The sequence below is a fragment of the Triturus cristatus genome, chromosome 2_2 (assembly GCF_964204655.1).
Source record: "Triturus cristatus chromosome 2_2, aTriCri1.1, whole genome shotgun sequence".
Taxonomy (NCBI): Eukaryota; Metazoa; Chordata; class Amphibia; order Caudata; family Salamandridae; genus Triturus; species Triturus cristatus.
In genome coordinates this window covers 961,069,803-961,087,325 of record NC_140582.1, presented here as the reverse complement: position 1 = coordinate 961,087,325, position 17,523 = coordinate 961,069,803, and the positions used below count along the sequence as shown (strand labels likewise).

Here is a 17,523-nt window from a genome sequence, read left to right as displayed (position 1 = left end):
CAAGGAATGAGTTAAAAAGAGTAAGGAGTTTAGGAGCAAAAATAGAAGAAGAAGTAGAAACAAATTCAGCGGAGAGGCCATCAGGACCAGTTGCTTTAGATTTTTTTAAAGACTTAATGGCATCCATTATCTCATGGACAGTAATCTCTGTTTCTAATACATCAAATTCGTCAGACAGAGATGGGGGCTTGGGAAGACCTGTAAAAAAGGTGTGTAAATTTTGACTAGAGGGATTTGTCATCAGAATAGAGCGACTGGTAATAATCATGAAAAGCAGTAGAAATATCGTCATCAGAGGACACCAATTTGTTAGTGGATTCATTTAAGATAGGAACAATATTTTTACGTTCAGATTTAATTTTTAAATAATTGGCCAGCATCTTGCCAGCTTTATTTTGACCCCCGTGATATTTGTACTTAATTTTTAGAAGGACATTGCAAGCATCAACTGTTGCAAGTTTGTTAAGAGCAGATTTGACCTTAATTAGTTCATGAAGAGTGGATGGGGATCTAGAAGTGAAATAATTATGATCCAGCAATTTGAGTTGTAGTAGAGTTACATACTTGACCCTGGTGGTTTTCTTCTTTTTTGCTGAGTATGCAATAGTAAAGGCATGGAAGGAGGCCTTAAAGGCATCCCAAGTGTTAGGAAAGGTAGTATCCGAAGGATCATTATTATTAAAAAACTCGTTGATAAAAGCAGTGCCTTCAGTAATGAAAACAGTATCTGACAAAAAAGTATTACGTTTCCATCTACCACATTTTGGAGTACTCAGGGAGAGGTCAAATGCAGAAAGGACAGGAGCATGATCAGAAATAAAAATAGATCTAATCTCGGAGGATTGAATAGGTGGGAATAAGGGTTTACTAACCAAAATATAATCAATTCTAGAACGGGTATGATGGACATTAGAGAAGAAAGTAAATTGAAGGGAATCAGGGTTTCAAGTTTTCCAAACATCAAACAATGGACGAGAGGCCATGGCAGATTGAAATGATTTATGGGGATTAAATTTGCATTTGGACTGTCTATCAGAAAATGGGTCTAACCATTGGTTAAAATCACCAGCAACAATAATATTCGGACTATCAATGGAGGAAAGGAAGATCTTAATATTATTAAAAAAATCAGGATCAGGCTTAACAGGACCATAAATATTCAATAAAACAAGTTCTTTATTGCGAATAACAACCTTAGCCATTACCCAACGTCCATCAGTATCACATTGTGTAGATACAATTTGTACATGTATTGATTTATGAAATAGTATCGCAAACCACCCTTACGATTAGAGGCAGGAGAATAAACAACTTGACCCACCCACTGTCTTTTTAATTTAAGCGTTTCTGTATCATTACAATGAGTTTCTTGAATGAACAATACATAAGAATTCAGTCTAGACAAATGAGAGAGTACCTTTTGTCTTTTGACGGGGTGTCCAAGACCACGAACATTCCACGTAACAACATTACACATATTGGGGGTGGGGTAGGTAACACATTAATGGAAAACAGCTGGAAACAGAAAAGCACCAATTATTAGATAAATACGAAACACAATATGCACAACAACTAATTAACAATAAGCACATGCATCATACAGAATAATGACCAGAAAAAAGGACTAGCAATGAAGAAAAAGGAAAGGAAAGAAAATAGGAAGAAAAAGAGATAGATCAAGGAATGATATCCGGATCGAAGAGAAAGAGTGAACGCAGTGAGCAAGGGATACAACAGCACCAAAAACAGACGGAACAACAGAGGAAGAAATATTAAGAAAGCAGAAAATGAACAGCCATACGGAATCTGATATAAATACGGAAAAGAAAAGATTTAGAGACGTTGGATAGAACTATCCACAGTGATCGGTGCCAGACTTTGGAGAAAAGACCTCAATTTAGCAGGATCATCAAATGAGCGAGTAGAACCATCATGAGTAATTTTACACCGGCAAGGGTGCAGAATGCCATAACGAATATGTAACTGTCTCATCTGAGGACGAAGGGGTAGAAATTCCTTTCTTCTGGCATTGGTAGCTTTGGAAACGTCTTGAGAAAGATAAACTGTGTGATCAGACCATACAAGGCGACGCTTTACTTTTGCTGCTTGAAGCACAAGCATGAGATCCGTAAACTCCAGAAATAACATTATAATTCCTCTAGGTCTAATAGAGTTCGGTTGAATACGAACAAGGCGATGAGCATGCTGGATATTCAGTAAAGGCTCTAGGGCAAGGTCAAGGAGCTCAGATAGGAACCTCTTAAGAAAAAGAAGGTCTGGACCCTCCAAATTCTCTGGCAGGCCATAAAGACGAAGATTATTATGTCTATTACGATTTTCAAGATCTTCATTGTGAAGCTTAAGACGCTGAATTTCCTGTTCCAGTATAGGAATCTTAGTAGAATCATGCAAATCACTGATGCGCTGCTCCATATCCAACACCTTTGCTTCCATAGTAATCCACCTATCTTCGATTAGTTGAAGCTTCTCCTTATTAGAGGACATAAAAGTTCAAATCCCTCACCTCATCAAGGACAGGGTTATGGGATGATAAAATGGGTGAGGGGGGGGGGTCATTTTTAGCTCTCTTGGGTTTTGTACCAGAGGCTGAAGCTCTCACAGGAGTTAAAACGTCACTCGCCATCTTAGAACGTCGAGAAGGAGGATAAATCACTTTTAATGGAGGTCTCAACCTGCCCATATGCTATGAAAACACACTCTTCTTCTCAACTGGGCTCAAAATGGCGGCCGCTCGCAGTTATGTGGAGAAATTCACTGCCGCTACCATGAGTTGCACAGAAGGCGTCGAAGAAGCCGGAACAGCTCCAAATGCTGCTCCACCCCTCAGGAACATCAGAACGGAGGTTTTGCCCCTCTGACGCAGGTGAAAAGGGCTGTAATGATGTAAAGAGCTCTGGGTCCGAGCGGAGCTCAACACAAAGCCGCCAACTTGTCATGGCGCTGGATCGCACCCCCCTTGACCAAACCTTTAAACAGTGAGCAATGGCAACCTGACAGAGACAGCTAAACCTTAGTTTTTAGCAGAGCCAAGCTGATTTCAGGTTTCCATCCTTGCCATTCGAATCAGGCTAAGAACTTTCTGCACTAAGAACAGTCTGTTCCTTAGGCTGAGCTTTATAGTGCTAATACTGTGTTAGGCATTCCTCAAGGACTTTGGAGAAAAAATCAGTTTAATTGACAGCTGAATGATTCCGTGAAAAACACAACATCCTGCTTCCCAACGGGGAATAGCACTGCTCTTTATTCTCAGAGGACATTCCATCAAGGAGACAGCAATTAACCTTTACCGTAGCATATGTATTTGTTGCACTTTCAAAAATCATTTTATACAAATATCAGCAGTCATGAAAATTGAGATAAGAAGGGAAAAGAAGAAAAAAAATCGTTGCCGAGCGTTATATGACCAAAACGACGGATTTACCTCAGCAGGAGGTCGATTGACGCGAGCGGCGGGCTCAAAATGGTGGCCGCTCACGATTATGTGGAGAAGTTCACCGCCGCTGCCATGGGTTACACAGAAGACGCCGAAGAGGCCGGAACAGCTCCTAATGCTGCCGCACCCATCAGGAACAACAGAACGGAGGCTTCATCCCTCCGACGCAGGTGAGAAGGGCTGTAATAGTGTAAAGCGCTTCGCGTCCGAGCGGAGCTCAACACCAAGCCGCCATCTTGTCACGGCGCGTGATCGCGCCCCCCAAAATTCTTACTAAAGTGCGAAAGATAATAGTAAGCAGCGTCAAATCAGAATATTTTCTCAATAGCATCCCCTCATGTTCCTGTGGACATTGTTGTTCCACATCATGTCCTGAAAAGGCACTTCCATTATATCTAGAATAAAGTGCTAAAGTAACTGTGCAAAAGCAGCTAAAAGAATGCAAATGAACATTGAACGTCGTTAGTGTGGAGCTATTCATCGTACGTTCTTCACACTCCTTTATCTGAAAACAGCCTATCAACTGTTGTGATCAATTTTGTGGAAGCCGCAACCACTCTGGACATTCACCTTTTAAACAAAAGAGTAAAGCATGACAGCAGGTTCTGGTGCAGTTCCAATTAAAAAGGTTGTGCAACAAGGCCTTGCGTTCAATCAACAACTTAGGGCAAGTTGATACGATATAAGTCAGACTTTCCGTATAAAGATGACAAAGCCTGCATTTAAAACACAAAGGTTTCCTTAAGTAATTATAATCATATACTGTCTGCGGTTGAGGTTATAGAACTAAGTGTGCACCAGCTAACTTTTAGATTTACAATACACTTATATTACGCTCACTCTTAGTGGCCAACCGCTAAAAGTCCACTTGTCGCAAAACATATAATCAATGAAAGGAGCGAAACAATTTACAAACATAATTATGAATCAATTATTCTACATCAATCAAGCACTCCACTTCATAGGCAGATGATGTTCGTTATTGAAGAATCTTTTATTCTTTGCAGTTCATAGCACCATGCTCTTATTCAGATTCTTATTCCATCCGTTTTTTTCTGAACAATCAAAAGCACATTTCATACAATGTCAGCCTGTCAGCCTACGCTTTTCGTCCTAACATAGGACTTCATCAGGGCTGAAAGAATAAGAAATATATACCAATCAATATAGTAAACACTCCAAATTATATGCATACAATTGTACATTGATTTAAATGCCAATATTAATTAAATCTGCCTATCTCCATTCTAAATTGTTATCCCCATGTAACCCTAGAAGGAAGACACCTGCTCATTAATCTCTATTTCAACCAGTTATCTGCTTCATTCAATATTACATTTTTATTTGCCAATAACATATCTGCAATGTTTGTGATCAATTTACTTCAATTATTACATGTTTCTTCAGTGACATTGTTGCCTATCATGGAAGTTGGGTCTCTATCCAGTTGGTTGATTAGTGACAAAAGGGATTTACCATTATTGCTTTTGCAAGCTTGCACAATGTCAATCCTCTCCTGTTCGGTTGGATCTTTTTGCTGACCAGGCTCCTTTTTTGTATGCTTTACGTAGTTCAGAGAATTTTTCATGCTGAGATGCGAGATCAGGATGCGTATTGATGGCCTTCATTTCAATTGTCATAGCTCAATGTTGAAACATTAATGTTTTCAAGTACCATTTTCTGTTTTTCCTCCGTGCACTCCTCTGCAGGGACCGTTTAATACATTTACAGAGATGGGTTTTGAGTTCATCTTGAGTTGTTTGCCATTCCCTAATTGGATCTTCATGGACCCACTTTAATCTTGCACTAGTTTGCCTCCAGTCCTCATAACAGACCGATGCAGGGGTGTTCCATCTGACCCTTTGCAAATGAAAGCCTGCATCCTGAGTGCCAATAACATCAGATGCATGTACTGGCTCATTGGAGTTTATGATCCTGATGATCTGGGGTGAATGGTCACTCTTGCATCTTGCGTTTGTTTAAACTCATGATTTTATTGAAGAGGGAGAGTGTGACAACGGTATAATCCAAAACAGATTCAGCCTTGCAAAATTTTCTTGTGGCTGTCATCTGGATGTCGCCTTGGAAGCGCCCGTTGAGTTCCCGGTATCCGAGCACCTCTAAAGTTAGAAGGAGGTCATCGGTTATTTTCTTGATGCAACTGTATTCAGAGGTTTGTATCGGAATGCCCCAACTGATATTCCATTCTTCTTAAGTTACCACTTCTTTTAAGGTGATTTGCCAAATGGAGATTGAAATAGTCTGTGAGTATTTGTGGTATACCACTTTACACGCTTTCTAATACCATGAGGAATATTTCAATCGTTTTTATAGTTTGCTGCTTTTGCCTGGAGCCTGGTTTTAGGATGATGATTGGACCAGTTATATTACCAAAGTCCCAATTGGATATCGTTAAGCAGAGTATGTTTGGTAAATTAGACTCCAAGCGAGTTAAACTGAACGACTTGCCCATTTTTATTGACTTTCCTGCTGGGACAAAAGCTTCCATGTACCCTTCCAGTGATTGTTCTTTCATTTTCCATGTCTCTTGGAAACAGGCCACAATGAAACCCTTCAAATATGACTTGAGTTCTGGGTTTGAATGGAGTTTTTTGATATCTGCAATGTTCCATGAAACGATGGGCATGGATCCTGCTGTCCTTAGGAGGGGCTTATTATCACTGCAGGATATGTTTTGAGTGGCCTGTTCAAAAGGAAATTGCTGCATCAAGTGGTTTATCCTATTGCGTTTGTCTGGATGTTTCTCAAAACGGAGTCAGTCAATTTTCTTTTGATTAAGGTTAGAGAATAACCAGTTCAAGTCAGCAGTTTGAGAAGTTGGAGAGTTGGCAAACCAACATTGGCACCCTTGAGAACTAGTTTGTGAGATTGTTACAGAATCTGTTGGAGGGGGTCTGGTTTGCTCCACAAGCACCTAATGCACGTTTCAGCACAGTGGAGTTTTTCTCAAGTTCTGCTTGGCCCGGTAATTATCCTGCTCCATAGTTTTTTGTTCATGGGTCTTGGCTAATAATACGAGGGGGTATTTGTCTTCGGGCAAGTATGATATTGATATTCCCCATTCAGAAATAGCTCTGTTTTGAGAAAAACAGTTCTGCAGTTACAGCTGAAGATCAGGTAACCAACGTAGCCTTGTTGGGTTCCCCTGGTTTAAATTCAACTGCCTCAATGCTTGTGGAGGACAGATGACTCCGCTCTGCCTGTGTGACTAAAAGTCTCAAGATGTTGCATCTGTTTAGGATGTCAGTACGTCCTCAGGATTTGTAGTGAGATTGAAATACAGTTATGTATTTCCCCTTCTGTTTTTTATCTCCTTATTAAGAAATCTGGAGAGGCCTGTGTGGGATGCAAGCATCACTGTTTTCGCACCACTTTCAGTGGCCTGAGATGAACCATTGAGTGAGCATACTGGTTGTACATTCATGCTGCGAAGATGGTTGGACCGTTTCTCAGTTGCCGTATGTCTATTTACTGGTGACTTCTGGTGATTCCCAGCAGTTAGTTCTTTACTATCCATTCTTAACATCTGATGGCTCCCAGAGCTAGCTCGCGCCTTTAGTATGATTGGTGAAGGCGGTGATTACTTCATACCTTTAGGTGCATGGAGATTCAAACTTTCAGGTAGGTGGGAATTTTGCCCATTTGTGATCTGGAGAGGCCTGCTAAGAGCCAGTGAAGTGATTCAATTCTTGTGATTGTCCGAGACACTGGTTAGCGAGTACCTCCTGTTGGACCCTAGAGGCAAGTGTACTTTCCTGTGCTTTGTTGTCAGCAGGTGCTCCTTTCGTGTGTGCAAAAATTGGAAATTGGTTTACTAGAGCTTCTCTTTGTTTCAGAGATTTTGCATTTTGTCTATTACTTTTGCATTTTTTAGGGCTCCTGTCTGCCTTGCAGTGCGCAGCACTGCTCGCGCAGCGAGAGCTCTTTTGTATGGGGTTTTGAAAGCTGACCACACGCTCGTGCGTGTGATCAGCTTTCGACGTCAGCCACTGGCTTTCGCGTGTTTTTTTTTTACAAAAGAAGGCACGCGATTGGGGAAAGGTGGGCGCATGTCCCGCCTGTGCTACGCCCATTCCCGACAGTGGCTAGCACGCGCAGCAGCGCGCTTTCGCCTTGCTGTCGCGCTCCCTCCTCTCCTCCGTGGTGCGCACGCACCACTAGTTGTTAAAAATAGCAATCGCGATGCGATCGCTTTCAGTGCAGCTTGTTTTCTTTACTTTTGGTATAATCGCAGCACCCACGCTTTACTTTTGATGTTATAAGTGAAGCGCGGGTGCCGCGATTATACCAAAAGTAAAGAAATTGATTTTTTTTTCTATTTCTTTACTTTTGGTATAATCGCGGCACCCGCGCTTTACTTATAACATCAAAAGTAAAGCGCGGGTGCTGCGATTATACCAAAAGTAAAGAAATAGATTTTTTTTTTCTATTTCTTTACTTTTGGTATAATCGCGGCACCCGCGCTTTACTTTTAACATTAAAAGTAAAGCGTTGGTGCCGCGATGCTTGTTTCCTCTTCACAGGAGCCTGTGCCTGCAGCATATTGAATCTCACACAGAGCGATTTAAGCCGCACCAGGGTTGATAGAGCTGTTGATTTAGATACGAATGACATCTGTTTCGGGAAAGAAAACCGCAGCCCCATCTGCATTGTCGAGGCAAGGGCGCACATAGATGAAATTAAGCATGCCAGGCCACGTGACTGCATGAAAGCAAACAGAGAGACGATAACCTGAGCCGGGGTCTGCTTTATTGAGTTTGTTCAATGTCTGAAATACCGCTGGCGTTCCAGGAATAGCTTTTCTTGCCGTTATGCATGACTACGTGTTGTTGCTAGCACCGCTATCAGACATTCCAGATGCATGGAGACCTTTCAATAACTGATTTGATATCCAGAAGCCTCCTAAAACAGAATGATTGAATGTACTTTGATGAGGAGGCTAGGGAGGGTGCGGTGACTAAAGATCATCCTCATAGGCCTGCTTCCGGCAAGATAAAATGCTGAGTAACCTTTTGCCATAGTTTATTATAAAATCAGGAAAAGTAACTCTGTGGGACAGGAAAATGCTGACCATATTATTTACTAGACAATCAGAAAAGAACAGTTCCTCCTCAAGGCTAGGGTAGTTAAATTTGCTACCGGCTTGCTGTTATTTGGTCACGGGAGGGAAATCTAAATTTCAGATCTTGTTGCCCTCACACACCTGGTAGCGTGTCATGCTTCATCATCGGGCGCTCCTCGTAGGACCGGCGCTGCAATGTCCGACGGGCCTGGTGGCATCTTTGGCGGAGATCTTCTGATCTGAGAACGCCGTATTGTGATGAATGTGAGTGGGAATATGGAAGTCAGTGACTACTGATTAGTGTGGGGACTAATAAGACTAAAATAGGCCCTGGCCCCTAAATAACTAGCTCTCTAGTCCCCCTCTTGATTATACATATTATTTACTAGTAATCTACAGTATTTCGAGTCCGAGCATTCTGCGTTACTGGCCTTATTTTGCAAGAGTAAGGCTTCAGCCTGGTGAAAGGCAACTCGGTTGCTCCCCAAAACATAGAATAAAAATCCTGGTGCAATTGCCTTGGGAATGGGCTGTAATGAAATCCCGCCCCGTTCCTTCATGATCCCTGCTCAACCACCTACCAAGGCACAGGGGAAGCATTTAGTGCTTCCTTTCTACCAAGCAATGTAATTTCCTTCCCTCTCCCACGCTCCCCACACCCTCCCTCTACTACTTTGCAATGACCCATCACTCCATGCAAGTGCTAAATGTGTTAATCCACATTGGAAAGTGAATACTGTGCATAGTTCTGCCCAGTAAAACCGGGTTGCACAGTTATTCCCCTTCTGTTGAAATTGATTCATAATTGCATGTTACTGGTGAGGTGTTGCCGCCATGGTACCAGTGTTTGCAGGTGAGGGTTTACCAGTTCCGTGCAAGAAGTAATTGAGGCCTAAACCTCTTCCGCCTTTTTAATTCCAGTCCTCAATATCCACAGGTTGAGGGCTACTATCAAGGAACTAATCTGAAGATATAAGGGTAATAAAAATTTGAAGCAAGCAATTGACTCTTTAACACCTCGTCCATTTTCCTCACCACAGTTCGTACCCTAAAAGACTGTAACGAGCAAAGATGGTCCTCCTGTGCATCTCGTGAAATAACGACCAATGACAGAGAAGCAGTTTGAAATAAGAGTTATGCTACTGCATAAAAAGAAATGCAAATGACGTGGGGCCGGATGTACAAAGCTTTTTTTACGTCCTCCCAAAAAAGTTTTACATTGTACAAAAGGCAAATTGCAAACCGGTAACTTCTTACCTAATTGCAGTTTGCTACCAAATATGTATTAATGTTTAGTGATCAAATGCCGATCGCAAAACAGTAATACTTTACAACCAGTTTAAAACTGGTAGTAATCCATCGGCAAAGGGTAAGGGGTCTCTTGTGAACCCCCTTTGAGAATGTTAACAAAAATTTTTTAACAGCAGGCAGTAGTCTCATGGACAAATGCCTGCTCTTAAACAAGCATTTGAAATGCAATAGGACTCGCATTTACGCAAGTTTGAGCTATTAACATTGCAAATAACAATGTATTTTATTTTTGTTTTCGTTTTTAAAACCTAAATAAAAGGCATTATCATTTACAATGCCAATAGCTTAAACTTGGGTAAATGCGAGACCTATTGCATTGCAAATGCTTGTTTTCTTTGTGTTTTTCCCTTTACTCCTCGAGGAAGTGGAAGCTTGTGTGCAAGATTTTGATGAAGGAGTTTTGGTACTTGAAATTTCAATAAATGATGAGGTTCTTGTATCAGATGCAGGCTCGTTAGTGTTGGATAAATCGCACCCATTATTTCCCTCATGGTCCTGCCTTCTATATTCTTCTGCTGTCATGCACAGTGTAGTTGGCGCCTGGGGGTCAATAAAAGGCGGTTGGTGAGGGTTTTGTTCTACTGATCCTGAAGAATCTGTAAAATGAGGCTCGCCAGTATGCATAATCGTTGTAGAGGGGAGCAAAAGCGCCTTAATGGATTTAACTTCTTTGACCAAAGAAAAGGCAGTAGCGGAGAATTCTTCAAGTTTTTCCACAAAGGGACAGAATCTGCACTTTGGAGTTGGTCTCTGATTAGCCGTAGAAAGACGTTTATAAGCATCACTAAGCAATTCTTTTACTGATGAGTGCAAGTTCTCAAAAAGTGATTCAATAGCAGCAGTGTTTAAAACAGACGAAACCATATATCTTGTTGCAAGACCCTTCTATGCTCTCAGGATGGTTGCATGCCATCTGCTAAATTGCGTGCTGTAAAATAGTTCTAACACTCAGTCTCACGTCTTCTTTTAACAGTTCAAGTGAACATTCTCCCACAGATTGTTCTTTGCTCTGGTTGAAGTGAGCATTTGATTCACTAGAAAGTAACAGGCTGTCAAAAAAGAATAGAGAATGCTTGCTTGCAACCTTTTTTGAAAAAGAGTGAGAGTGTTCGGTTGTAGGCTCAAGTAATGTTAGAACAAGGGAGAATACACTCTCCACAGGAGATAAAGGGAGAAACAATTCTACTGCCATCGGGAACTCCCTTTTGTTTGCAAACCAGGCCCTGTTTTTTATTGTAGGGGAGTTTAAAGGAGTATTAGGTCTGGGCGCCAGGATATTGATCTTTCCTTTTGTTTTTGCCTTATTGGTTTCAGAATCCATATCTCCTCCGGAAGTCGATTACCTCCCACAAGGAGGACCTTGAGTTTCAACCTCTGGAGGGGCCTTAAATGTTATGTTATGTTATAGGGGTATTTGTTAAGCGCATGGCTACTCCATGGAGTGTCCCGGCGCTGTCCTGACCCCAGGACAGTTAAACTAACAGTCAAACAAGACCGCACTATTGTTCGAAAAGCCAGGTCTTTAAACCTCGCCTGAAGCTGAGGAGATCACTTTCTTGTCTGAGGAAGAAAGGAAGGCTATTTCATAATTTTGCTGCTACCACTTGAAAAGAGCAGCCACCTTTGTAAGAGCGGCGAAATTTAGGCACAATTGTCAGCTACTGAGATGATGATCGCAGTGTTCTAGATGGTTTGTAGGGCTGGATTTTATTACTAATATACGGAGCTCCAATATTGTTCAGGGCCTTAAAGGTTAAGACCAAGGATTTAAAACAAATCCTTTGTCTTACTGGTAACCAATGCAAGGTTCTCAGATGTGGAGACATGTGAGCCCTGGGTCAGACCAAAAGTACGGCCCTTGCTGCCGCATTTTGTACTACCTGCAAGCGGTTTAGTAGGTAGTTCGGAAGGCCCAGGTACAACACATTTACATAGTCCAACCTAGATATAATCAAGGCCTGGACCACGGTTTTCCTATGCGAAATAGGAAGCAGAGGAAGGAAATTCCTCATTATCTTTAATAGTCCGAAACAGGTGCCAGCAGTTGATTGAACCTGGGACTTCATGGTCATGTCGGAGTCAATCTTTCCTCCTCAATTTTTTACGGTGGAGACTGGTTTCTCAGGTGGAGAAAGATTTTTAGGCCACCATTGGCGCCACTCATCATCCAGAGTATGCCCAAAAAAGATCATTTCCGACTTGTCGGAATTGCAGAGCAACTGGTTTTGCCTAAACCAGTTAAACACCTTAGTTAAGCAGACATTAACTTCATTGCCATTAAACACCTCATCCTTCTCACAGGTGAATAGCAATTGTGTAACATCTGTGTATGATATCATTTTTGCCTCATATTGTTCAGCTAAAGGAGCAAGAGGGGCCATATATATATGTTGAACAGGGTCGGACTTAAAACAAAGCCCTGAGGGATCCTTACATTCAGAGATTGAATAGGGCTTGAGAAAGGAAAAGCCCAAACTGTTTGCTGTCGGTTGTCCAGAAAGGAAGTTAAACATCTGAGCACCGTGCCCCCTATGCCGCTCTCCCTCAATCTTTGAAGGAGGCGATCATGTGGCACGGTGTCAAAGGCTGCCGGCAGGTCTAATAATATCAGCACCGCCTTTCCTCCTCTATCTAGGGTACTTTTGACCGTCTCTGCAATTTCTAGTAGAGCGGTTTCTATACTGTAGTTCGTTCTAAAACCAGACTGACTAGGATGGAGTACCTGGTTAAATGCAAACTTGTAGTGGCAAGACCACTCAGGTCTGTGCTGTTTGGCAGCTACCAAGGTATACGTATGCTAAGGAGCAAGGGAGTAGTGTTGCAGTCGTAGAGTTGCAAGTGCTACTGGCACCACACCTGAGGAGTGGGCAAGTAGGCCAGAAGAAGCAAGAGGAGTGGGAGCTCACGTGGGCCCCAAGCCTAACTCGGACCTAGCTAGACCGCCTCCCCAGTCACTGGGCTGATCGCATAACTGCAGTAACCAAACTGCTGCTCCCCTGTTTGTGCTCCCTCCAGTCGCTTACAAAACGCCCCTAGCACCTCTTTGCCCGCTTTAAATATTCCAACATAAGTCAATAGGATACCAGCAGTGAATATAGCCCTGCCAGTCTTTTAAGCAATCCAGAGACCATGTTGGTGAAGCACCTGATAGCACTGTTCGTGCTGAAGGTGCCGATAATGGTGCTGAAAGATTGCAACAATTGAGGCTTCTTAAGCCTGTAGCCAGTGCAGTTTGGTGTCAGGAGGAGGTCTGGGTGGTTGTAGCAAGCGCTCCTGCACCTTGCTCCGAAAAGGTTCTTTAAATGTTTTTAAATTCAATTTCTATTAAAATTCCGTTCAGGCCGCCCCTGTATGGGCCTCTTTTACCTGCATGTGCCTCTGGGCCGCCCAGCTGCCTATGCCCGCACCTGCCTATGCCCGCACCTGCCTAACTCTCACAACCACGGACGTCCAGCTGCGACGAATCCCCGGCAGAGCAGGGCAGGGCAGCAAGAAAGAGGCGAGAGCCTGAGGTCGGGGCTGAGGCATTAATGGCGTTTGTGTGGCCTCCGCTGGTGTGCGAGGCATGTAAGGAGAGCGGCTGATGCTCAGAGGTTCTGCAGCGGCTCAATGTCTACTCTGTGACAACCAGCCACCGGGTCATGCAGAGCGGAGTAGGACAGTGAGGGGAGGCGGTGTCTCCATAACCACCACCTCCAAAACCTCAGGGACCGGATCCGGAAATGCAGCGGCAGCATACACTAGACCGTCATGTCCACAGGGTACAGCTCATGTGTTGTAATAGATCAGTGTAGCTTGGACCACATCCTGGAACAAAGCTGCGCTTATACTGACAAAAATACTGTCATGGAACAAACTCCCAGCAGCCACCACTACCACCCTTCGATACAGGCTACCTCTGCTAATCCAGTCCTTCTACATCAAAACAACAGCGTTCACATTAACTCTTCGCTGAATTATTCAACCACACATAGGCATGATTTACATGAGAGGTGTAATTACTCGTCTCATACTTAATGACTATTACAAAATTATAGGAGGGACACAAAATTAACCTGAAGGACCTGGGTAACTGGTGATACAGACGGATCAAGGAGGGCTAAATTATTCAATATCTTCAAACAATGTATGCAAAAACCCCTTTGAATCAATCACCAGATATGTGGCTGAGGCAGGAAGACCAAATAAATCAAATAAATTCGGACTCACGCATGTATATTTCCTTCCAGATAATTTTTAGTTCCTTTTTAGTTAAAGCCCTGCACCCGGTCATTTGTTATTAATATCTATAAAACTTGTTTGTCCCTTAGAGGTTTGTGTCACTCCGAATGAGATTCAAAAATAACTATGTGGATTTTAAATTATACTGTAGCCTACGCCAGGAAACAACATTGTTGTATCAGGTTTGATATAATTTGAATTTGAAGTCAATCTGTGGCTAGTCCTAGTGCAACTTTCACGTGAATCTATCCATTTTTATTATGCTGAAGACTCCATAATAACATATTCAGGAAAACTAATGTCAGCTGAGTTCATTGTGAGCAATGTCTATGGCTTTGACAGATAACAGTTGTCATCTTTTCTTTCTCATTGCTGAAATACAGTTTATATGAAACTAGAGTTGTACATATCTTTGCAGTGTAATCACTTCAGTATTCTGATGCATCTTTTCCCATTACAGGCAACAAGCATGGATAGAAGAGCAAGAGATGGGTGCATTCTTGAGTGTATCAAAAGGATCCGATGAGCCTCCAATCTTTTTAGAGATACACTATAATGGAAGCGCTAGTGAAAATGATTCTCCCCTTGTACTAGTTGGAAAAGGAGTTACTTTTGACAGGTAATCATCCCATGAAATCCTAACTAAATGAATGTATTGCATGTTTACAGACCACCAAAGCTGGACTGTGAGACATCGAGTTTTTGATTGGGGGAGGGGGGGGGGAGAGTAAAAAACCTTCTCAAGCAACATGCACAGTCCTCGTCAGGTGAACCACAAAAGTCACAAAATTAACCTGTGCTCAAACGTCTAGTAGCTTGGCTCAAAAACAGTCAGGCTTAATTTAAATGCAATGTGAAAAGTTTGTATGCAGAACGCAAGCAGCAATAAAGTGAATACTCAATACGAGCTATCCCACACCAATTATAAAACAAGCATTTGCAATGCAATAGGTCTCGCATTAATAAAGTTTGAGCTATTGCCATTGCTAATAGGAATGCAACACCAATAGCTCTAACATTCAGTAATGCGAGACCTACTGCATTGCAAATGCTTGTCATAAACTAGTCCTTAGCAAGTTGTGCATAGTGAGTAGACCGAACCCTCCTTTTAAACGAGTATAAGCTATTGGCATTGTAAATAACAATCCCTTTTATTTATTTGTTTTAAAAACCAAAACATAAATAAAAGGCATTGTCATTTACAATGCCAATAGCTCAAACTCCAGTAAATGTGAGACCTATTGCATTGCAAATGCTTGTTTTTATTGCTGATGGAGTGCGGGGCAGGAGGCAGCTACACCTTTGGCACTGCATGCCCTCCCTCATCCAAGATGCCTAATATTCTGTCAGCAATGAGGCCAGTGCTGGCTACGTCATCGCTCTTTTTTTAGGCACTTTTGTTTTCTTTTTAATAACTTTCTGCCTTGCTGCACAGTAGCCGGGCTAAAAACATTGACAAAGGCAATAGCTCACATAGGTGAGACCGATTTGCTTTGCTAGTGCTTGTTTAGTTAATCCTAGTAAAGTCTGCACTGTTGGATGGTCAATGAATTTCTACACCACCATTTAAAAAAGAAAATAAATGTTCATTACCTTTTTTCATTTATATAATGCCTATTAACCTTTGCGTGGGTAGTAAACACTACATGAAAGCAATTACAAATCGAGACAATTTGTGATTTCTGCCACCTTGTGTACTTTAAAGCATCCAGAACTTTCAAGGTCAGAGGCCTCTCTTTCATATCAGTGCGAGTTGGCAAACATGGTTTCTCCTTTAAAACAATAATAACGGTAAAGCACATGGAATGTCACAATTTGAACCGAACCCCCACCGTGGGGTTTTTGTCTTGGGATGTTGTGAATAGCCTGTGACCTCTACCCCTCCTGTAAGGACAGTGTAGGAGAAGCTTAACGTGTCCCTCGAGAAAAGACGGTGTTTATTCTTGTGCTCCAGAGTCGTACTTGGGGCAGGCTTTCCTTGGAACAGCCACCCACAGAGCTGCAGCCCGGGCTAGGGCACACGACGGAGAGAGAGAAGAGAGAGAGCGAGAGGGAGGGAAAGAGAGAGAGAGAGAGGGAGGGAGAGGGAGGGAGGGAGGGAGGGAGAAAGAGAGCGAGAGAGGGAGGAAGGGAGGGAGGGAGAGAGAGAGAGAGAGGGGGGGAGAGAGAGAGAGAGAGAGAGAGAGAGAGAGAGAGAGAGTGTGTGGGGGGGGCATCCTCCAGCCTGGTGGGAGCTCTGATCTCTCACGTTCCTCTGAATGCATGTGAAGATTGACACATGTGGAGGGTCTGGGGCGTGTTATGTAATAAGGAACAGGCTGTCGTCGCACAGAATGGAGAATTTTATGTTTCTGCACTTGCTGTATCTGCAGAGTTATTATAACTCAAACTAGCGAACATGCTTTATGTTATATAACCACAAAATGCAGTTTTATAACAATGTGAAGCACCATGCCAATCCGGCGGCCTGAATGCTATTAGCTGGAGACTTCAATGCCGCACATAAAGAAGCCAACACTAGTGTGGTGTCCTGGGTGAGATTTCTATGTGAAATGCAACAGAAGCGGAATCCGTTTTTTTAGGCTTAGTCTATAATCCTGCCAAATTCCTCTTCGCAAGTGGAGAGGAAAAAAGTGAAGTCCGCCTTTATTTTGCTGAAACTTTTTTCGGGTTAGATTAGCAAGCCAATATAATCAGGACGCATGCCATGTTTCGCTGCACGATACCGCCTGCCCTTTGCCTTTATTTTTATCTGTGGCAGGCAGCATATTATCAGAATACACGCCAAGAACCGCTTCGTTTTACCGAGGACTGAAACAAACGAGGGTAAAGAGAATGTCTCCGAGAGCCTTGTGCTCGGCTGGCGCCTCGGGCATGTTTACTACGGGAACACATGGGAATGCAAAGCCATTAATCAAGCAGGATGGCTCTGTCTCCCTTCACGCCCAGGGAGGAGGCAGATGGGAGCAGAGCATCAAAGGGCTGGGTGAGAAGGGAGGGGGGAATGCAAGGGTCAAAGTGGCGAAAGTGAAAGTAATGGAGCAGAGCATCAAAGGGCTGGGTGAGAAGGGAGGGGGGAATGCAATGAGCAGAGGAGCAGCTGTGCACGTGCATGTGATCTCGTGCACTCAAGGTTTAGGCCAGCCAAAAGACTGGGTAGCACTTTGAAAATCCCACATATAAAACGTCTCTCCGAGCCTTTGGCTCACGAGACCTAAACAGAGTCAAATTTACTAAATAAAATGGGGCGAAAATGACAAAAACCAATCAGTAGAACCGGAGATAAGCAATTTTAAAGGTTTGAGTAAAAATAGCGCCAAAGAGCATGAAGCGCTGACTGTGGGTATCTGGTAGTGCTAGACATAGTCACTAGTTGAGGATGACTGGACGGAGTATGGGCCGGATACAGGGAGCTGATAGTCCCACTGAAAAAGTTACCTTCTTGAAGTCTAGA

The 17,523-nt window shown here is 42.8% G+C and overlaps 1 protein-coding gene across 1 annotated transcript in view; it reads left to right on the top strand.

Moving 5' to 3' along the window:
• LAP3 (leucine aminopeptidase 3) overlaps window positions 1-17,523 on the top strand; it is a 353,892-nt gene that overhangs the window by 223,752 nt on the left and 112,617 nt on the right. The window contains exon 7 of the mRNA XM_085642373.1: window positions 14,530-14,688. Within this exon, the coding sequence (XP_085498499.1) occupies window positions 14,530-14,688 (159 nt within the window). The remainder of the gene's footprint in view (window positions 1-14,529; window positions 14,689-17,523) is intronic.